Raw genomic sequence first — 24,140 nt, forward strand, 5'->3', positions numbered from 1 at the left:
TACAATCTACAGTGAAAACCTAGTAAATGATTAACAGCTCATTTCTGTACAAAATACGGAAAATAGCTGTAACAGATCTAACCTTTGTTTAAGAGAAACTAATCAGAGTATCTAAAATCTCACCATACACCCTCATTCACTAGTTCCTAAATTAGTCAATTAGTTTAGTCCCCTAGACAGAGTGAATGACCACAAATGAGTATTTTCAGACACTGATGAACACCTGCTGTTAACAAGCACAATCACTGAAGGAAAGAACAAGAAATAAAACTACAGACACAGCCTCACACCAAACCAACTAAAACAGAGGATTAAACAACTCCACTAAATCACAGCATTAGCAGCTTTGCTGATTACAGTTTGACTTCATTCTCTTCATTTCTCTTATATCTGCAAGAATGTTTGATAATTAACCGAGGTTTATATTTTTTATTGAAAATATTTAATTTGGCCTCACCATAATGGAGATCAAGGGCTGCTTAACTTGAACTCTTGAACCTTTCTTTTTCTTCCTTAATGTTTCTCTGGCTGATTAAACTGTGTTTCTAAAACTCATCAGTTATAACAAGAAAGGCAATGAGAAACTATACTGCTTGTACTTAATTGTTATAATTGATATACTTTCTAGTATTTTATAAGCTAAGCCATAGAAAATAATTTAATTTAATATTGTTTGGGAATCATGTTACAGATTTCCATGGAGGTTCAACAAAGAACTATCAAGAATTTAATAAGAAATTACTATTTTATTAGGTTCATGCACAAAACCTTGAGATCTCCAGCTGCACATTATGACACACAGACATCAAGAATCAGGATATGAACCTCAACCATGGTTGCTAAAAAAAGCTGCTTAATTCATTCATGCTGCAATGCATGCTGGGTGCCAGCATAGTACAAAAATCCCAGCATGTATTGCAGGATGAATATATTATGCAGCTTAAAGTTCTTACAATAGCTTTCTTTTCGTTTGTCACTATTATTGAGTCTATAATTGACTAATTGTTGATGTCTGTGTGTCTTAAAGTTCTGCCATGGATCAATTATTCACATTGTGAATGGTGCATTTAGACCTGTTAAACAATCATTGGTTGCTGTGGGACAAGTGGTTTCATTTACATGTGGCATTTATTTCTCACTTATAACTATCAAGATATTGAATGAGCTAACAAGCAGGAGAGGACGGTTTCAATATCATTGTTAATCTTACCAGACTTATTATTGTTTTATCTTTTGAATTTTCATGCTATACAACTAGTGTGATTGACATAATTAATTATAGCAGCCAAAACATTAACTAGTGTCAGAACAATTAGTTGAAGAGCCCAACTAAAGCAGACTCTGTCCTCCATCATGGTGACTTTAAATGAACAACAAAAATTTAATTAAGAGCTTTTGTTCACGTGACAGAAATAAAAACAAACACAAAGTTCAGTAATAGGTGAAGCTCTTGATGTTTGTGGAGTTGTTTAATGGTCTCTGCTGAGATCTTAAGAAGTTACGTTTTTATTGTGTAATTTGCTTTATTTTTATTAATTATTATTTTATTTAGTTTTATTCTTAGTTGATTTCATCTTTGGTTTTGCCTATGTTTTTTTGTGTTTTTCTTTCAATTAGTGATTCTGCTTTTAACAGTTGTTCATCAATAATTCTCGATCCTCCTTTAATTAGACACTTAATTATGTCATTAACTTTATCACTGTCTGAGCATTCAACCCTCTGTAGTAAGGATACTAGTGAGGATTTTGCTCTGGGATTTGTGGGGTTAAATGTGTTTGATGAAAAATGCAGACTGTGGAATTTAATTTTAACAGGAATATTCTTTAAACTGAATTTACGAAAGTAAAATGCTAAAAACTTATACTGAAAACTGATTACTGGCAACCATAGCTGGCAGTATTTTACCATAAAATCAAGAGGAAGAAAAAACTGTGAAATACTGTAAAACAGTTTTTGTGTCCCCATTGTGGAGGACAGTAGCATCTGGGTGCAAGTCCAAGATGAACTAAGAGTATTTGATGTTATGTTGCATCTTCTTTTGTTTAAAGGTAACTTTGTATTTACTAATGCAGAGAAATTCTGTTTGCTAATTGTAAACACACATGAACACATTAGTGCATTGAATAACTTTGTTTTTATGTACTAAGTTACATATTTGTGAACTGAATGTTGTATCAGTTCATGAAATATGGGTATTTTCTGTTAAATTTCACAGTTCTATAAACATCCATATTTTTTACGAAAAAAATCAGGCAACCACAGCTGCCATTTATCTGTAAATTTAACATATTTTTTTAATAGTGTACGTTTTGGCATGTGGGACTACTAGCAGTCTTTTTTTCCTCCCCCTGCTGCTGGGTAACACAGTAAAGCATCTGTTTTCCACAATGAAGTTTGAGAGGAGGTGATGTGCTGGCAGCCAGATACACTGCTTCATTACACGGGTGGTCATTTAGGTGGTCATTATTGAGCTGCTCACAGCCAAAGAAGCCACCGGCCCTCATCTGCTGGAACAGATCCATATACACGTTTGGGTTATAATTATTATTATTATTATTTTAAGATTTCAGATCCCCACATTGTGGCCACAAGAAGTAGATCAAGCACCAGCCAGTCTCTTCGCAGAAGAACGGGGATGGGTAAGGTTAGGCTCCAGTAGGCGCAGAGATTATGATGTGATGAGCCAGGGTGAATAAGCTTCCCGAATACAGTATCACCATCCGCCATCTCCCCATCACCCCACCTGGATGGTTGGAGTGGGAGCTTGGCATTGGATCGTGGATAATGCAACTGGCTAGCCAAGCCCAGGCATCTGGAGAAGGTGGTTGGCTGGGCATTGGTTCATCCTTGGTACTGGGGATGACCGTTACAGGTCGCGAGGTGTCCTCCAGTGGCCGCCAATTTGGGTTCACCCTCCGGGAATAGGAGTCTCCCCAGTGCCACGAGCAAAAAAATTCATGCTGTGATCCTATTAAGATGTGATGCAGGGAATTTGCTGGCCAGTCCTTACATCATCCACTCAGTCTCTTTTGCACTGTATGACTCCATAAAACATCAAAAACATCACTGAAGCTCCTGAAAAGTTTCAAGGCGGCAGTGGATTAAAAAGGGAGATCCTTGGTGTAGCATGTCACTTGGACACAAGCTAAGGACTGATCCCTAGTTGGGTCCCCTAGGTGAGGGTGTCTGATGATCTTAGATCTGAAACACCCCATTACCTGGAGTTCATCATGAAATGTCCACTCGATCCCATTCCCTCTCATCTCTTGCAAGCCATCTCTCCTGCAGTCATACCAACACTGACTCACATAAATTAACACATCTCTTGACTCTGGTTTATTCCCCACTTCATTTAGGCAGGCTAGGGTAACCCCACTGCTAAAGAAACCCAACCTGGACCATATACTACTTGAAAACTACAGACCAGTATCCCTGCTTCCATTCATGGCCAAGATTCTGGAGAAAGTAGTGTTCAATCAAGTCCTGGACTTTCTTACTCAAAACAATCTCATGGACAACAAGCAATCTGGCTTTAAGAAAGGCCATTCAACTGAGACTGCCCTGCTCTTGGTCATGGAGGATCTCAGACTGGCTAAAGCAGACTCAAAATCATCAGTCCTCATCTTGCTGGACTTGTCAGCTGCTTTTGAACTGTCAACCACCAGATCCTGCTATCTACGCTCGAGTCACTGGGCGTTGCGGGCACTGTTATACAATGGTTCAGATCTTACCTCTCTGACAGGTCATTCAGGGTTTCTTGGAGGGGAGAGGTGTCCAACCTACAGCATCTAAACACTGGGGTACCTAAAAGCTCTGTTCTTGGGCCACTTCTCTTCCCCATCTACACGTCATCTCTAGGACCAGTCATCCAGAGACATGCATTCTCCTACCACTGCTATGCTGATGATACCCAGCAATACCTCTCTTTTCATCCTGATGATCCCTCGGTTCCAGCTCGCATCTCAGCCTGCCTGTTGGACATTTCACACTGGATGAAAGATCATCATCTTCAGCTTAACCTCGCAAAAACGGAAATGCTTGTAGTTTCTGCCAACCCGACTCTACACCATAACTTTTCAATCCAGATGGATGGGGCAACCATTACTGCATCCAAAATGGTGAAAAGCCTTGGAGTAACGATTGATGACCAACTAAACTTCTCTGACCACATTTCTAGAACTGCTCGATCGTGCAGATTTGCACCCTATAACATCAGAAAGTTCCGACCCTTCTTATCTGAACATGCAGCTCAACTCCTTGTTCAAGCTCTTGTTCTCTCCAAACTGGATTACTGCAACTCTCTTCTAGCTGGGCTTCCAGCTAACTCTATCAAGCCTCTTCAGCTGCTCCAGAACGCAGCAGCACGAGTGGTCTTCAATGAACCTAAACGAGCACATGTCACTCCGCTGCTAGTCCGTTTGCACTGGCTGCCAGTTGCTGCTCGCATAAAATTCAAAGCTCTGATGTTTGCCTACAAAGCGACTTGTGGCCTTGCTCCTTCTTATCTGCTCTCACTTCTGCAGATCTACGTGCCCTCCAGAAACTTGCGTTCTGTGAATGAACGTCGCCTCGTGGTTCCATCCTAAAGAGGGAAGAAATCACTTTCGCGAACGCTCACGCTCAATCTGCCCAGTTGGTGGAATGAACTCCCTAACTGCATCAGAACAGCAGAGTCACTCGCTATTTTCAAGAAACGACTAAAAACTCAACTATTTAGTCCCCACTGCACTTCCTAATCTGCAATTGCCTCTCTGGATATCACACTAACTGTACCCAAAAAAAAAAAGTTACTAATACTTTCCTTCTTAGACTTTACAGACCTGAAACTTGCCTATAGCACTTATTCATTGTTGCTCTTATAGTTGTGTAAGTTGCTTCCTTGTCCTCATTTGTAAGTCGCTTGGGATAAAAGCGTTTGCTAAATGACTAAATGTAAATGTAAATGTAAATGTCATCACTGATGATGTGTCCAAATAGCACCACCTGGTGTTTCAAGGAAGTTCCTTCAAATAAATTAGACAAGCAGATGCTGATATAGGGCGAAGCAGTGGCGCAGTAGGTAGTGCTGTCACCTCACAGCAAGAAGGTCACTGGGTTGCTGGTTCGAACCTTGGCTCAGTTGGCATTTCTGTGTGGAGTTTGCATGTTCTCCCTGCGTTCGCGTGGGTTTCCTCCGGGTGCTCTGGTTTCCCCCACAGTCCATAGACATGCGGTACAGGTGAATTGAATAGGCTAAATTGTCTGTTGTGTATGAGTGTGTGTGTGGATGTTTCCCAGAGATGGGTTGCGGCTGGAAGGGCATCCGCTGCGTAACAACTTGCTGGATAAGTTGGCGGTTCATAATAAAGGGACTAAGCCGACAAGAATGAATGAATGATGCTGATATATGCTATCATCTTTGAATGTTACGTAAATTATTTGCAAAAATTAACTAAATAATATTGGAAAATTTCAGTAAACTGCGTAACTCACTCCATTTTTTTAATGAAAGGGTGGGGCGGAGGGATAGGGAGTAATTTCCAATATAAACTAAATTATGTATTGAAATGGTTCTAGGGCAAATTTCTGCTCACCAAAACACATTTGATAATTCCTTTATTGATAATTCTGTCAGCCTTCATAATGCGCACAAGTATAAAAACTAAGAAACTATTTAGATGAAAACAAATTGTATTTGTCATGTAGCATTACCATAATGATCAAGGTTGCCCTGCCCCTTTTTACTTTTAAGATTTCTCTTTAAGCTGTGGTCACATTAGAGTTTGAGTATGCAATATTCTGTCATGCGTGCTGCGAAAGGGGGCTGGATTAAACAAGCTTATAAGACATTAAAAAAGTGAGCGATTGCTCCATGTTTTAAATTTCTGTCCAGAGATGTCATATTTTGATCCTCGATTGGTCTCACACAGTCAAGTGATGTGATTTCGCAGGTCAAAGTCAAAGCTTAAACTTTGCACCGCAGCAACCTGCGAAACTTAACGCATTTGATCCTGCATTTCCAGTCTGATGCATTCCTGTGCGTATGAATGGAAGTCTATGGGAGGAAAAGCCCATTGTGACAGCAGCTTTATTCTTTGTTATTCTCCTTAGATAAGTTGTTACTTTCTCCACCCTCTCATTATCTCGTTTACTCTCATGTATTTAAGCACCTTGCATTTAATCAGTGCTTGCCTTATGCTGCAATTGTACATTTGAGTTATGTGGAGCAGTCTGTTCCAGTTCCCAGCCTTGTTTCCTTCTGAGTTTATTTTGGATTATTTATTACAAATGTTTAATACAGCACATGGATCCATCTTGCTGATGTTCTGAGATTTTTTATTAAGATCTTTTCTCCCTCAAATCTCTGAGAAGTAGCAGGGTCTTGTTGCTTGTAAAGCACATCTAAAATGGCCCAGTTTCCTCTCTGAATACCCAGTGTGCCAATGAAGTGCCGGTGACTGATTTGGTGTCTTGGCAACAGTTATCAGGGGGCATCAAATGCCTCACAGGTGCTAAACGCAGAGACAACGAGGGGTGGCTTGATGAAAAACCATGAACCACTAGTAGAGAACAGAATCTGGCTCTTTTCAAAATGTACAATATGTTTTTAAAAAGTATGTATAAAATATATTTCTCCTGTTTGTTATTTTGCTTTGCAGTTTTAATGATATAATGATAAAAGTGCTACAGAATGAAAGGTTCAGTACATGACATACAGTGAGACTGAAACACCACAGTGTCCTTGCTTTCTTCTACATCCCGTGAGTGTAAAAGGCAGGTAAAAATCAGGAAAATCAGAACAAAACACTCTAAATCCATTGCCATTTGCCATTTGTTGAGTATAATTACAATTTGGTAAAGCATAGGGTTCTAAATGGGCTGATAAAACGGGCTTTTTTGCACTTATATAAGCCACATTCATTCTATGTAAACATCGTGGGACATTTTAAACATAATGGGCTCTATTTTAACAATCTGTAAAAAAAAGCATTAAGGGATAAAGGTAGGCGCAGAGATTATAATGTGATAAGCCAGGGTGAATGAGCTTCCCAAATCCAGTATCACCATCCTCCATCTCCCCATCACTCCACCTGGATGGTTGGAGTGGGAGCTTGGCACTGGATGGTGGAAAATGCAGCTGGCTAGCCAAGCCCAAGCACCTCGAGAAGGTGGTTGGGTGGGCATTGGTTCATCCTTGGTACTGGGAATGACCATTACTAGTCGCAAAGTGTTCTCCAGTGGCTGCCAATCTGGGTTCACCCTCTGGGAATAGAGGTCTCTCCAGTGCCACGAGTAAACAAATTCACGCTGTGATCCCATTAAGATGTGACGCAGGGACTTTGCTGGCCAGTCCTTACATCATCCACTCAGTCTTTTTTGCAAGGTAGGAGTACATGAGACATCAAGAACATAACTGAAGCTTCTAAGAAGGTTCAAGGCGGCAGTGGATTAAAAAGGGATATCCTTGGTGTAGCATGTCACTTGGACACAAGCTGAGGACTGGATCCTAGTTGGGTTGCCCAGGTGAGGGTGTCTAATGATCTTAGACCTGAAACACCCCATTACCTGGAGTTCATCACGGATGATGTGTCCAAGAAGCACCACCTGGTGTTTCAAGGAAGTTCCTTCAAATAAATAGACAAGCAAATGCTGCCATATGCTATCATCTTCAAATTTTATGGAAATAACTCAATAATATGGCAAATTTCAGTAAAGTCCGTAAATACTCTCTCCATTTTTTATTTTTTAGGGTTCTAAATGGGCTAGTAAATTGGTCATACTAGCCCAACAATCTAGGTGCAAAGTCTAAAGCGCAGGACGTGTACGAATAAACTTTTGCTATTTTAAAGGCAAGAAAAATATGCTCTGCGGTTCGGTGCATAGTCTAACAGGGTTGAGCTTATTCTCTGAATGAGTTATGGGTGTGTTTTTAAGATAAACAAATCAGTGTCGCATCTCACATTCCCTTTAAGAGTCAGTTTGTCCTGCCATGGTGCATATGCTATTTACATGGTGGAATTTCTAACTAGAAAAACTGAACACTTCAATAGCAAACAGTTAAACAGATCATCTGCAGCATGAGGATAAATAATGAGCCTCCTCCAATAGGCCTTTACTTTCACTTTCTCTTTCTCTCTTTCTGAGATAAGGAAATGTGTTGTACTCACAGACATCTATTAGACTATATAATTATTTTCATTTATAAAGTGCAAATTTTTGTTTCAAAACTATTTTTAAATTTGGTTCTGATTTCCAGCAAAAAAATAAATAAATTATAAAATAAAAAATAGACAAACAATAATAACGAAGAATGGTCAAAAAATATATCCAAACACACATGCCAAGCCCCATATGGTCCAAAATACAACAGGTGGACAAATTTAAGCTTGTTTTTAATAAAACAAGCATAAATATGCATATAGTAAATAATACTGCTAATAATAATAACATTATACAAAAGCAAGTTGTTGTGAATAAACTGAAAAAAGCCCCCAGAGATGAAGAAGGCATGAAGGCAGTGGTTTTTCGATTTATGTAGAAAAAAATAATTTTTGCAATATTTTAATCCTTTAATTCTTTTTTACTTGTAAAAGTATTTGCATATTGCTGTACATCTTGTGTATGTTTGGCAATGTGTATGTGTTAAAGGCGCACAACTAACGTGCTCTGCGCTGGATTTTAGACCTGCTCTCAGCTGGTCTATTATGTAAAACATACGTATGACAGGTTTCTAGGCAAAATTAACAATATGGGGCAACAACTTTTGCTCTATTTCACAGCAATGATATTAACAAGAACATATTGTCAATAATTAAAGGATTATTATTATGCATTTTTTGCACTACACCAAACACCACTAAACAACTTGTTGTCTATTATTTGTAACCGTTCATCTCACCTATCTATCTACATATGGACAAATTTTCTGGTGTGGCTGGTTTGCTTGGTAGCTCACTTTGTATGGTGTTGTTTGTTGTTGGGTTTAAGTTTGGTAAAGCACGGTTCCAAACAAGAGATTAAAGCAATGCAAAATTAAGGTAAAATGACCTGGTTGTAGAGCAGCTTTTTCTTACATTTTTGTTGAAATCACAAATTAATGTAATTGAAAGCAATCATGGACGTGTTTGTTTATATGTTTGTTAATATAACTACTATATTTATTTATAGCACTTAATTTTTGCATCTTGTTTAAATACATTACAGCAGCTACCTAGCTATTTTCTTTATTCTCTATTTCCACCTGGGGATACTCATCCCAAGGTCACCAGAGATTATGCAGCATTATGCAGCACCATGGATTATGCAGCACCATGGATGCAATCTAAGACCTGATGCCAAAGAAATGATGCCATAGTGTATCCATAATCCTGGACCAGGCCATATCCTGAGCTGATGCTGTGGTGGTCGTGGAGGAGTGGAGTACATTAGAATGATTCCTGAAAGACCACAGTGACAGACGGGTCACAGCATTGATCCTGTGGGCTAGCCTGAACAGCCCCGGTGGCGTACTCAGAGCTGCAGTTCTCTATAATGGATAATAGCTTTCTCCAGCCTCCGGCGCAAAGACTGCAGCTCCACACAGAAAGTTTGGCCAAAGGAAAAATGGTCGTGCCAAACAGAGCCTGGTTTCTCTCAAGGTTTTGTCACTTCGTCAGTTGGTGAATTTTTTTCCTCACCACTGGCTTGCTTGGTTTGGGACAGGGGTGTAAAACTCAATTCCTGAAGGGCCGAAGCCCTGCAGAGTTTAGTTCCAACCCTGCTCCAACACACCTACCTGTAGATTTCAAACAAGCCTGAAGGACTCAATTAGTTTGATCAGGTGTGCTTAATTAGGGTTGGAACTAAACTGTGCAGAGCTGCGGCCCTTTTGGAACGGAGTTTGACACCTGTGGTTTGGGACTTATGGAACGGCGCATTGATGATATTGCTCTTCAGTGTTTGAACTTTCAGCAGTAAAAATTAAACCACACTGAAAACTAAACTGAACTTCAACTCTGAAAATTGGACTTTACTAAAACTTCTATGTAAATCAACGTTGACACAATCTACATTGTAAAAGCGCTATATAAATAAACATGAATTGAATTGCATTGAATGTGTAAAAGAATGACTTGTATAAGAAACGTACAACAAAACGTAACCTAAGTATTTCAGATTCACAAACATGTAGATAGCACTCTCTAGTGGATATGTTATCTGAAACATCAACGAAACGTACCCAGAGCAACTTCTTTTATGTTCTACAAAACTTTAGGCTGAGGCATGTATATACATTGAGCCTGGGTTGGTTTTTAGTCATTGCCATAAATCTGTGGGTTCAAAACCTGTGGGTTCAACATTGCCATCATTACACAATTCTTTTTAAATAGCAAAGGAAAACCTTTTCAGTTTTTTAGTACATCTTAAAACCAAACTCCAAATCCTTACAAACACAATGCCATTAAAAAAATTCGAATGGACATCTTTTCTGTAGTGGTCAATGATTTATATTAGTTTAGGTGTGTTTATTTGTGTGTGTATTTACCAGTAAAAACATGACGCGCATTGTAAAAACACAAACTTCTGTAGCTATAGCCTAGGGCTGCATATAGTGAGATTTCCGTCTCTTATGACATCAGTGAACTAATTTCTACCAATCTACAGTACTAATTTTACACTGATTACAAATTAACATATTTATCGTTGTGTTAATGTGTCAGATGTTTTGCCCAAATTTGTGTATGGCACATGAGGTTGTGAACTGAAATCTTGAATTGTTTATTAGTGCATGTGGTTAGCTGTGTGTTCTGCACTTTAAATGCAGCTTGAATGGCTTATAAAACTTTTAGCGTGACTGTTTAATCAACAACAGATGTTCAGTCTCAACTAAAATCAGCCATACGGTGCATGCGGTGCATAATAAGAGACAGTAAAACAGAGGATTCAAGAGCAGATATTTTCTTATAATGTGTGTACAGAACTATATCAGCATTACAGTCACAGACGTTCACTAGAAGACAAGCTGAGCATCAGGTGTCACTGGCGTTGCTTTGTTTTGCTGTTTTATTTTGGCTTGCTTTGTTCCTTTGCTTCGTTGCTTCACTTCACTTCATTGCTTTGCTTTGTTTTGTTCTTTTGGTTTTTGTTGCTTTATTTTTGTTCTCCTTGGCTTTGCTTTCATGTTGTTTGGCTTGACTTTGGTGTTTTGCTTTAATTGTTTTGTATTTCTTTTGCTTTGGTTTCCTTTGTTTTGTCTTGCAGCTTTTTAATTTTTTTGCTTAATTTTAGTTTTTCTTTGCTTTGCTTTTTTTAATTTTGCATTTTGTTTTGCTTTCATTTTTGTTGCTTGACCTTGATTTAGCTTTTTTATTTGACCTGTTGACTTGTTTTCCTTTTCTTTCTCTCTTTTGAATGTTTTATTATTATAATTATTTGCTAATTTTTAATTTGCTTTGTTGCTTTATCTTGAATTGACTTCAATTTGCAAATTTCAGTTTGCAAATTTTTCCTTTTGCTTGTTTCGTTGCATTCCTTTTTGTTGCTTGGCTTCAATTAGGTGTTTTGATTTGCCTTTGAATGTTGCTTTTTTGCTTCGCCTTTGTCACTTTTTGTTTTGTCTTGATTTTGCTGTTAATGTTTTGTTGTTGTTTTTTTGTTTGGCATTGTTTTGTTTTGTCACCATGTATTATTTTGCTTTACATTTGGTTCTGTTTTTGGCATGGATTGTTTGAATCACCATGCATATTCATTGACTGAAAAAGCAAGACTTTGGCATTTGATTTTGTGCTCCATGAGAAAAGGTCATATGAGTTTGGAGAGACATGGAAATCTGAGTGTGTGTGTGAACATGACGCTTCCAAACATGATGCTTCTCAGTGTGATTTCAGTGGTATGTGTGCCTTTACCTGGGGTGGGGGTTTCTGTTCGATCCGCACTACAGGCAGTAGGGAGACGAAACTGGATCCCTGAAAGAACAAAAATCATTAGTAGAGCCTAAATAAATCAAATACAGTCACTGCACACTGTTTTACAACATTTTATATTAATTCAAAACATTTTAAGCTGTAAACAATACTATTGAATCTGACACCAGCAGTTTGATTATCCAGATATCTTCATTAAAAATCATAATCAAGCCATAATCAAGTCTGTGGTGCCATATTGCTGAAAACGAATAAAGACACATACATTTATGAAGTCACAGGTATTTAAAGTGATAAACAGGCCAGAAAATTTAGTTATGAATAAAGAACTGCTGGCTGAAAAAAATTTTGGCCAAATGATTTTGGCACATTGTTTGGCAATAATTCTCAGCGGTTTTCTCACTACTAAGTGAAAATAAGTACACTTTAGCAGACTTTTTGAATGCATACAGACAAAATAATTTCATATAGATTTCTGTATATACACTCACCGGTCACTTTATTAGATATGCCTGTACAACTGCTTGTTAATGCAAATTTCAGCCAATTACACAACAGCAACTCAATGCATTTAGGCATGTAGACATGGTCATGATGATCTGCTACAGTTCAAACCAAGCATGCTGATCTACTGGGATTTTCATGCACAACCATCTCTAGGGTTTACAGAGAATAGTCAGAAAAAGATAAAATATCCAGTGAGCGGCAATTCTGTAGGCACAAGTGCCTTGTTGATACTATAGGTCAGAGGAGAATTGCCATTCTGATTCCTGCTGATAGAAAGGCAACAGTAACTCAAATAACCACACTTTACAACTGAGGTATGCCGAAGAGCATCTCTGAATGAACAACCCATCCAACCTTGAGGCGGATGGGCTACAGCAGCAGAAACCACACCGGGTGCCACTTTTGCCAGGTATCAACTGGAAACCGAGGCTACAAGTTGCCTTGTCTGATGAGTCTTGATTTCTACTGCGACATTTAGATGGTGGGGTCAAAATTTGGCATCAACTTGTATCAACAGTTCAGGTTGGCAGTGGTGGTTTAACTGGGGAATATTTTCTTGGCCCATTAGTACCAATTGAGCATCGTGTTAATGTCACCGCCTAAGTATTGTTGCGGAACATGTCTATCCCTTTATGACCACAGTGTACCCATCTTCTGATGGCTACTTCCAACAGGATTAAATGCCATGTCATAAAGCATAAATCATCTCAGACTGGTTTTATAACAATGCCAACTGGTTTTTAACATAACAAACAGTTCACTGTACTCAAATGGCCTCCACAGTCACCAGTTTTAATCCAATAGAGCATTGTTGGGATGTGATGGAATGGGAGATTTGCATCATGGATGTGCTTTGGACAAATCTGCAGCAACTGCATGATGCTATCATGTTAATATGGACCAAAATCTCTAAGGAATATTTCCAGTACCTTGTTGAATCTTTGCCATGAAGGACTAAGGCAGTTCTGAAGGCAAAAGTGACCCAAGCCAGTATTAATAAGGTGTACCTAATAAAGTGGCCGGTGAGTGTATCGTCCAAAAGTACAGTGTTTGTAAATATTGTCAACTTTTGTAAATACATAACAAATGTACGTCCAATAATTTAAGAGTACTTCTTTTTCACATGTGTATGGCCTCCTGTGGCCATTACATATAATACACCCTCTATAAAAAGTGTCAGCATATTGTAAAAACATAGCAAGAAATTCATTCAGAACCAAACCATTATTACATTTAAATAATATTTTAGGCAATTTCAAAGAATAAATGCAATAGAGTGAGAAATATAAGTAATTATAAATAAATAAGTTCAAATTCATAAGTACAAATTCATAAATTCAAAATTAATGCAAAAACAAACTGGTATTTTCAAATAGTTTTTGAATAATATACACAATGTACACTTAAAATGTAAACTATGAAAATATATACTGTATTATTTTTACAAAATTACCTTTGCTTAATTTCTGATAATAAATGTTAAAAAAGAATCAAAATATAGAGATGAAATCTGTGCATAAGTAGCTATGTATTGCTAAATGTACATAAAACAAAAAAAGGAAACTTCAGTTAAAACACAGAGTGGTTTGCAGGTTTCAGGGTCAGATTTGAGTTCCCGTGCCTCCAGAAAAAAGATCCAGATTCACCATAGAGTCATTTGGTTCTCTGAAGAGTCCAGTAAGAGCGTGGCTTGATCCTGAACGCTCCGCCTGCTCGTCCGTATCGTGTGTGAATGAGCTCTGACAGTGCGCAGGATGAGGCATGACATGAAGGATGAAGATGAAGATGATACTGTATGACACAGGGATAAATATGTCATCTAATGGTCTGATTGACAAATATACTTGAAATTAAACATTTCTGTGTGTGTGTGTTTGTTTTTTAAAACACACACAAATATCTCCAAAATTAATTGACTTTAATTAATGAGACTAACGTTATCATATCAAGTTTTACAATAGAATTTTGACAGTCAGTGAATATGTTCACATCCATATCTACAGTGTTCAGCATATATAAGTCCACCCCATACAAATATATCGATTTTACAGTATATAGGTTAGTCAGTACTGAAGCCAAATCTGGAGCTTATCTAACAAAATATCTTACGACAACGGTCCAAAAACTAGTACACCCAAATGTATATGTTGTAGAAAAATTATAAATACATACAATAGGAAAATATGAATTAGATTAAATAGGAAAAATCAAGCAAAGCAAAAGAAAATAAGAAAAAAAATGTTGAAATTTTGTATGTTATAATCTATATTTTGCAACACTTTGCTTGTATGTAATTGTATTCTCTTTTAATTTATAAATATTTTTGGTGACAAAAATATAATTTTAATAAATATATCTGTTTAATAAATCTGTTTTGTTTAAATGCACCAAAATACATTGCCTATATTCACTGAGAAATGAATACAAATATTGATCTTCAAAATGGGGCATACTCAGTTATGCTGAGCACTGTATGCTTGTCTGTCTCCGCTGCTGTTTTTGTCGGTTTGGCTCCATCTTGTGACTGATTAACACATAAGTTAGTGTATGCTCCATTCAGCTGTTTTCATTTCTGTCAGTTTTTAACTTTAATTAAAGAGTTAATGAGCTATTATGTTTCAGAACAATGTTTGTGTCTTTTTTTGACGTGTAATAAGTAGAATAAAATACATCCAGGTGGTTGTTTCAGCAGAATAAAGGCCTTCAGTCTTATACAACCATGCTTTGCTTTATGTCAAGGCTGCCAATAAGCCTTTCAGGCTTTATTCTGTAATAACAACTGTCTGGATGTACTTTATCCCTTACATAACAACTATAGAATTGAAATAACTAATTATTTCAAGTATTTACCATAAAATGGTTTCCCAAACCATAGCATTAGCGTTTACTATAAATTATTATATGAGTTTAGATGCAAAAAACCCTAAAATCCATCTGATACTTTCTTCTAATAAATAATAATTATTATTATTATTATTATTATTTCTTTTTAAAGAATAACTCATTTCTCATAACTGATTTATTTTATCTATGCCATGATGACAGTAAATAATATTTGACTAGATATTTATCAAGACACTTCAATACAGCTTAAATTGACATTTAAAGGCTTAACAAGGTTAATTAGGTTAGCTAGGCAGGATAGGGTAATTAGGCAAGTTATTGTATAATGATGTAGACACAGTTTGTTCTGTAGACAGTCAAAAAATATATAGCTCAAAGGGGCTAATAATTTTGACTTTAAAATTATCATATAATTATTATTATTGTTAATAATTATGACTATACACACACACACACACACACGCAGTTGAACTGCAAAATTATTAGCCCCTTTAAGCTATTTTTTTTTTAATAGTCAACAGAACAAACCATCGTTGTACAATAACTTGCCTAATTACCCTAACCTTCCTAACTGTAGCCTAATTAATGTAGTTAAGCCTTTAAATGTCACTTAAAACTGTAGAGAAGTGTCTTGAAAAATATCTAATAAAATGATATTTGACAAATCATCATGTCAGATAAAAATCAGTTATTAGGGATGAGTTTTTAAAACTATTACGTTTAGAAATGTGTTGAAAAAAAAAACTTCTGTCCTTTAAATAGAAATTGGAGAAACAAATTAACAGGGGGTCTAATAATTCAGGGGGCTATTAATTTTGACTTCAACTATATATATATATGTGTGTGTGTGTGTGTGGGTGTGTGTGTGTGTGTGTGTGTGTGTGTGTGTGTGTGTGTGTGTGTGTGTGTGTGTGTGTGTGTGTGATAATACATTTATGAGCTCTAAATGTTCGTTTGTTAATATTTAGACCAAAACATAAACATAAAAGGATAAAAGGTTAAACAAGAGATAAAGATATTATGTACCAAGATATTATTATTTTATTATTCTTTTTTTTAATTACAGAACTTGCTATTTCTTTATTTAGTTGTATTTTTCATGTTTGTTGGTAAATTTAAGCACACAATTTGTCCACCATCCTGGATCCTTTTCTTTAAAAAGACATAATAAAATGTTTTTACCTTCTGCACCTACACTTTAATAAAACAAAGTTGACTAAACTTGAAATTTTAAGGAAACAAATTTCGCGACATTTTTGAGTTGAACTTGAAACCCATGTACTCTACTCGACTCGATTTAAGTTATGTAAACTCAAAAAATTTCCTGAAGTTTGTTGCTTTAAAATTGTATGTTGAGTCAACTTTGTTTTTTAAGTGTATATGCCTGTAAGTTGACATTTGGTGAATGAGTGAATTAATGAGTTGATGATGTGATGGAGGAGCTGGGAGCTGAATGGAGATCAGTACAGTATGGGTTTCTCAGTGATGTGCAGTCCATCAGAAGAGGCTGATCCAGAAGCAGTGTCTGGAGGTGGAGTTTGGCTCACCTCACCTCTCAGTGACCTCTCGTCTGAAGCTTGAGCTGCGTGACCAATTTGTCCTCAACATACATACATACATACATACATACATACAGTGGCGATGTCCCCATGAATGCAGAGTGAATGTCATCAAAACTACAGTCAATTACATCATTCCACACATGACATCCTGATGAAGACGCCATCAATCTCAATAGTTTTGAGGTTAGTAGTTCGAACCATCACCTATGCTTCTTTTATTACAGATTTTATTAAAGATTAGAGCTTGTGTTTTATTGTTTTATGTATTGAGTAGTTTCAGATTATTTAACTAATAAATTAAATGAATTATCATTTTAAATAGAAAACAGTTTTAAAAATTATTTTACTTTTGTAAAATATCGTCTTAAGAGTGCATCTACTATTTCTGCGATGCCATTCTGGAAGTATTTTTTCTAGCATTTTTTTGGCCATTGGGATTTAGAATTTAGCCAACTAGTTGGGTTGGCAATTTTTGGCAATCCGGTACAAATGTGTCTTAGGTCATACGTCATACATCAAGTCAGAGATCAGCAAAGAAAGTCATTATTCGAGACAAAAAAATTTTAAGGTAAAATTACAAAAACCCATCGATCTACTTTATAAGACATGCGTTAAACTCCTGGTGGTGTATGGATTAGTTTTACAAAAAAATTTTTGAAGTTTCAAAAAAGGTAAATACCATTATACATCATGGAAGAACCATAATTAAATTTAAAACTACTCTGAAGGGCGTTTCCCAAACAATGACTTTATTCGAGGAGGAACTATCCTAGTGTGATGCATCGTTTGGGAAAAGAACGTTGTAGTGACAAGTGTTTCCCCGTGTAGGTTCTCTGTCGCAAATCCATCATTTGAACCATAGTTGAACCATTAGTTATAACGTAAAACGCCTAAATTGAAACTCTAAACGGGGTCGAGTAACAACTTCTTTAGAGAAGAACCGCAAAATTTCTTTTTTGCAGATTATATTTTTTTTAAACGCACACACATTTAAAAATTTTGAATGCGTGTTGGAACAATACATTTGGGAAATGCCAAAACAAAAACTAAGCTTGTAACCACGCAACTTGCGACTTTAGTTGGCTAACCATGGTTTCTCAGAAACGCACCCATGACTGTTCATCTAAAAGAAGAAAGTCTACCAAATAAAAAATCAACCCAAATATAAAAATGTACTCACACTCAAGTGGTTCTTAACTTTGAAGGACTATGAATTTCTGTTTTCTGTTGAACACAAAACAAGATATTCTAAAGAATGTTGGAAACCTGCAGCCATTGACATGAAAAGAAAAACGAGAAAAAGAAAACTATGAACATCAATAGATGCTGCTTTCTAGCATATCTTCCCTTGTGTTCAAAATTCATTTATTCATTCATTCACTCATTCATTCATTCATTCATGCATTCATTCATTCATTTATTCATTTTCAGCTTAGTCCCTTTTTTATCATGGGTCTCCACAGCGGAATGAACCACCAACTATTCCGGCATATGTTTTACACAGTGGATGCCCTTCCATCCGCAACCCAGTACTGGGAAATTTTAGTTTAACAAAACACAGAAACTCAAATAGGTTTGTATACAAGTAGCAAAGAGTAATTGATCGACAAAATGTGGATTTTTGAGTGAACTGTCTCCTTAAGAAATTGAAATAATGACTGTTTCTCAATATGCGTTCTTTAGCATTATTGTGTCCTCATGTTCTCGTGTAACGTCATCATCAGCTGCCAAAGTTCAGTTCCAATACTCAAGAACGCAAGAACAGAGGACGCGTCAAACTTCCCGGATGTGTTCTTAATATCGAGGACGCACTGATGGAGACTTGAGCACCAAACTTGCTCTAGAAATCCCAGAAGTCATTGCGACTGAAGGTGGGACACGCAGCATTTTATATAGATTTATTATTACATTTCAGAGATATCACTTATTTACCTCAGGAGTTTCCCTAAATGAAATGATGAATATAAACATTACCATAAACATCTTAATAAAGGAATAAACACATTAAGGGTGTTTGTTTTCTGAAATTCGTCTATAAAAATCTATTTTATTTGTATTGTGCAATGTACATTTATAATGTTTTATGCATATTATATATTTTGAAAAGTGAAAAAACAATAACTCGTTGTAAGAATGCTGTAATTTTTAAATAATAGTCTATGATAAACACGTGAAGGTCATGTGACCACCAGAAGGAACGCAGCATCTCATTTCTCACAGGACACGTTCTCTGCCCTTGTGGTCTCCTGAGTTCGTTCTTCCGAGGACACCTAGCAAGACCGTCCTCCACAAAAACCCAAGTCTGTTCTCTGCAATCTTGGAATTGAGAAACAGCCATTGTTTCATGATCAACTAAAGCACATAACGTTAATTAAAATCCTCATAGCGCACAAAAAGTTTGAAATCAATTTCCCTTTGGAGTAAATTGCTAGAATTTATACTTCCAGACTGCTGCACTCTGCTGTTCGAAGCTGATAATTAATAATTTCAAAGAATTTTACTACAGACCACTGTTATATTACATCATTTATATGCTCAAATCATGCACGATCCCCTGTGAATTCAAATAACAAATCAAACATTAAATTAAACATAAAAAATCAATAGTAATATAATAATAATAATGTTTACAAAAGACAAAGAAATCCTCATGAGGTTAAAACAAAATAGGCTAAAACAAAGTCTTTAAACTTTATGTAATATATTCTTAGAAAGTGTAAATATTTTTGAGGGGCAAATAGGTGCCGGGCAAGTGTTTTGATACAAATAAGTATCACGTCTTTGTATATAAAATGAAAATAGACAAAACAATGATGTGAAATGAAGAACAACAGGTATATTTCAGAGGAGGCCTGTCAGACCTACCGTATAGTCTACGCCCCCCAGCTAAGCTACGGGCCCCTAAAATGAAAACAAAAGGGGTAATAGCTTAGTAAGAGGGAACTTTAAAATAAATAGAAAAAAAATAAGTAAACATTGTCCCTGAATCATGCATTGTGTCATGCACTCGCTAAACAAATTAACAGCAAACAAACAATCACGATTAGGCGAATTCACAAAGAATTTCGTGCAGGTGCTGCTAGTGTTTGGCCTCTAAGCTGTAGCAGAAAAAAAACATTGTGAAAATTATTTAGGTATGTTAGAACCTGACTTAAAAGTAGGTTTAAAAAGTCAACACGTACATTACATTATTTATTAATTAATTGTATTTATTAATTGTATTTATTTATTTATTTATTTATTTATTTATTTATTTATTTATTTATTTATTTATTTATTTATCAGCAATTAAATGTTACTTGTTCAGCTTAACACGCCTGTTGCTGTCTATTGTCATATTTACAATCCCAATCTTTAAATCATTTCTTAATTTTTTAGGATTTTTATTGATGGATTTTGAATGCTTGTCATTATGTATCTAGTAGGTTTTGTTTCTATCACATTTGTTCTGTGAAATATATAAACAATATAAACAACTTGCAAGTTTAACAAGCATATACATTTCTAATGTTGAAATTAAACACAGAAAACAACACAAATTATAAATAATTGATTTAGAGTGTGCTTTAAGGGCTAAAGCTACGAGTCTTTAACTCTTCATCTATATTTTGTAGAAAGTGATCTTTCCCAGATCACTTCTATATCTTCCTCAAAATTATGGTACCATTAAGATTTACATTTAAAACTTCATTATAATGATTTAAAAATGTTTAAATGTTTATTTGTTATATGTTCAGTTATTTTTTTCAGCATTTCACCGTTAAAAATGTGTTACATATATACATTTTTATTTATTTATTTATTTTTTTTAAATTGCAATTTTTTTTGATTCTGCTTATTGATTGGGTTTCTTATTGATTCAGAGTTTCAGTGATAAATAAAAAAGCAAAAAAAAATTATTAAGCTGTAATGCACAAGCATGCAGCATGACTGAAGCAGATCTGGCTTAACTGCAAAAAGCACAGCACTGGATTGATCTGCATTAAACTTAACTAAAAAAAGGTAGGTAAATCCATAAGCAGAATCGAAATTTGGAATTGTGGTATTTAGGCATCTGTGAGAAGTTGACAACCAAACAACAGTGACAGACTGCAGGACTGTATACATGCATGCACTTAAAATCCCAATATACTTCAAACAAAGTTCTTGAAAAAAGTTTAAAATTGCTGATTGATGATATACTGTTTTCAAACGTTCAGAAACCTCGTTTCTGACACCCTGCGATAGCAGGTGGGGTTGTAAATGTGATGTGCTGCTCGTATGTATCCCTTAACAACAACGACGGTGGTTGAACTGATCGATAAACATATACAAATCTGAACAGTTTGATAAACGAGAAGCACCAGCATGACACACCACATCTTTATATTGCTTTCTATTTGGCATGGTCATCCACCAAATTAAATGTTTAATAACTTCATAAGAGTACTGCAGTTTGGTGGGGCGACCCCTCTGTGTGTTTCAAATCTCTCTGCAAACCATTGTACAGGTGTGTATACATCTGTTCCAGCTATGCTACTTGACCCTGCACTGTTTTTATGTTCCCATGGCACCTCTCGTAAAGAGTAGGTGTGTAACCACCGGTGTCCTGGCAAAATTCCTTCTATTGGCCCTTACCCATCATAGCCTCCCAATCATCCCCATCCACCGAACTGGCTTTATCACTGTCTCTCCACTCCCCCAATATCTGGTGTGTGGTGAGAACACTGGCACTGTTGTCCTGTGAATGCCATCACATCATCCAAGTGGATGCTGCACTCTGGTGGTGGTGTGGAGAGAATTTTAGATTTGTTTTCCAACTTAGTTTGTACTTTATTTTTGTTTGAAGTATGCCAGGCTTAAAGTATTCTGGGGTTCTTCACAAAACAACACCATCTACTGGCCTACCATAAATATTACAGCATGTTTAGCCCTTTACACACATCTGTGAGTAGGATGAGTTTTGACAGCATTGAGTTAGTGAAAAGTTTCACATATAGATGGCCAATTGAAAATGTTCAGTTTTAGTATATTGCTGTTCCCCTTCGGGTGAAGAACTCCAATAACTCCAATGCTATAGGTGGATTTGATCTAGAAAATCCACGTATGGGAGGATTCAGTTCAGAAGCCGCTTGTCTGAAAGAGTATTGAACGGGCCAATGCATTGGCAGCGTAAGCTTGCGCAGGTGTGCTTCATTGCAAGTTATCCCAGCATATAAGCACACGTGGAGCGAGCAAACGCCATCCTTTTCGCTTCAGAGACTTTTCTGATCGAGTTCAAGAGGGTTCCTCTTGCTGCTACAGCGACTTTCAAACAAACGAGTGTCTCCCAGTCCAGAGTGAGTCTACGCGGCGGCAGACGGTCGAGCTGGGATTCTCCCTTACCTGGCGTTTCTTTGGGTCCGGTTCTCCAGAGCGGTGCGTATAGTAGCAACTTTCCTAAAAGAGCAACACAGTCGTGCAGCACGTCCTTTTCAGGATGGCGCTCCGACTGTGCGTTTCTGGTTGTGGGGGTTTCCTGGTTCCGGATGATGGACACGATCACTGCATTACATGTTTGGGGGTCCAGCATGTTAATGTGGTGCTCGGGGGCGGTTCATGTCGTCATTGCGATGCCATGACCGTTGCGCAGTTGAGATCGCGGCTAGCTTTCATCAAAGAGCGAACCACCCCAGTCGCCTCCTGCTCTGCAGCAGGCGCTCGGGCAGATCTGAGGGTCTCAGCGGGAGATAATCTGCCGCCTAAGGGCTTGCGGACCTCCCGCTCCTCCAAGCGCTCCATCCAAGCTTCGGGCACTGGGAGTGATCTGTCTAACCAGATGGTAGCTCTCATGCTCGCTGACACTGGAGACCAGATGTCCTCCGCGGCATCGGAGGGTGGGCTTTCACTGTCAGACGATGATACGGACCCGCTCTCCCCCTCCGGGCAAGCGAGCGCCGTCAAAACGGATCCTGAAGCAGACATGTTAGCCGTGCCTTCCCGGGCTGCTTCGGCCGTAGGGTTGGAGATAGTTCATCCCCCAGCTCCGCGGCCGGACCAACTAGATGGGTGTTACATAGAGGACCAGAAGGCGAAGCCCTCGAAGCCTCTCGTCCCCTTCTTCCCGGAGGTGCACAGTAGGCTCACGCAGTCTTGGAGGGCACCTGTCTCTGCCCACGCTGCGTGTCCCTCCGCCCTCACCACCCTTGACGGTGGAGCTGCCAGGGGGTATGAGGCAATCCCGCCGGTGGAGCGTGCCATTGCAGTCAATCTTTGCCCGTGTGGCGCCCCTACTAGGCGGGGTCCGCCCCGTCTCCCGTCCAAAGCCTGTAGGTTATCTGCCTTCCTCGGAGCTGGCGCTTACAAGGCTGCGGGCCAGGCTGCTTCCGCCTTGCATGCGATGGCCACCTACCAGCGCTACCAAGCACAGGCGCTGGCCAAGCTGCATGAGGGTGGGTCTAACCCAGGCTTGTTACACGAGCTGCGCACCGCGACCGACTATGGTCTCCGGACTACTAAGTCTGCCGCTAGTGCGCTGGGGAAGACGATGTCCACACTAGTAGTCCAGGAACGCCACCTCTGGCTAAACCTGGCTGATATGCGTGATGCCGACAAAGTTCGCTTTCTTGACTTGCCCATATCCCAGGCTGGCCTGTTCGGTGAATTCACCCAGGAATTCAAGGCGGTGAAGGAGCAGTCGGATGCGATGGGCAATGTCATCTATCGGCGGGACCGCAAGCCCGCTCCGTCCGCCGAGACATTCACCTTCGCTGCTCCTCGCCGAGGGCGCCCGCCAACGAGTGCTGCCCCGCCCCCGCCTCCGGTAAAGCAGGCACGTCGAGCACGTCGAAAGCCGGCAGCCCCCCCTGCCCAGGGCGCCGTTAAGTCCGGTGAAACGGACCGCAAATTGTCCATGAGACAGGCCATCCGGAGAGGAGGAAACTTGCTCTTTCCCTGCTGGAGGGCGGGGCCCATATCCCAAAGGTACTTTTCAGTGCCACCAAAATATCAATGAAAGAGCACTTTTCCCCTTCCCCGAATGTGACAGCTCAAACCCTGCCAGTCTGGGACGCCCTGCTTCCCAGCTTGCAGGGTCTACATGCTCCGCAAGTGGCTAACGGGCGCTGGGGGGACGGTCTCCTTTCCCTCAGCCCTCAAGCCCCCTCTCCGGAGTCAGGGTGCGGAGCCAGAGCAAATTGCTCTCCTCCAGCTCTTCCGCGGGACCCTCGCGCTTTCCGGATCAGCACACCCGCTCAACGCTGCCCCACCACTGGTACGTCAGCGGTTGTAGCGATGACGCCATTAGCGAGGGCTCTGCCAGCCTGGTTAGCGTAGGCCAGCCCCTCGCAGTGGCTCATACGCACAATCAGACTCGGCTATGCGATTC

At 38.5% G+C, this 24,140-nt stretch overlaps 2 protein-coding genes across 4 annotated transcripts in view; both read right to left on the reverse strand.

Moving 5' to 3' along the window:
- Nucleotides 1–11,991, reverse strand: part of LOC110437706 (disks large-associated protein 2-like) — a 64,620-nt gene extending 52,629 nt beyond the window's left edge. The window contains exon 1 of the mRNA XM_021468606.3: nt 11,865–11,991. Coding sequence (XP_021324281.1) covers nt 11,865–11,943 — 79 coding nt within the window. The 5' untranslated portion in view covers nt 11,944–11,991. The remainder of the gene's footprint in view (nt 1–11,864) is intronic.
- Nucleotides 11,980–24,140, reverse strand: part of dlgap2b (discs, large (Drosophila) homolog-associated protein 2b) — a 249,446-nt gene continuing 237,285 nt past the window's right edge. The window contains exon 6 of one of the 3 annotated variants that reach the window (XM_073933252.1): nt 11,980–14,180. In XM_073933252.1, coding sequence (XP_073789353.1) covers nt 14,032–14,180 — 149 coding nt within the window. In that variant the 3' untranslated portion in view covers nt 11,980–14,031. The remainder of the gene's footprint in view (nt 14,181–24,140) is intronic. The other 2 variants (XM_073933251.1, XM_073933253.1) reach the window with 2 other exon arrangements.

Source organism: Danio rerio, chromosome 20 (genome assembly GCF_049306965.1).
Source record: "Danio rerio strain Tuebingen ecotype United States chromosome 20, GRCz12tu, whole genome shotgun sequence".
Lineage (NCBI taxonomy): Eukaryota > Metazoa > Chordata > Actinopteri > Cypriniformes > Danionidae > Danio > Danio rerio.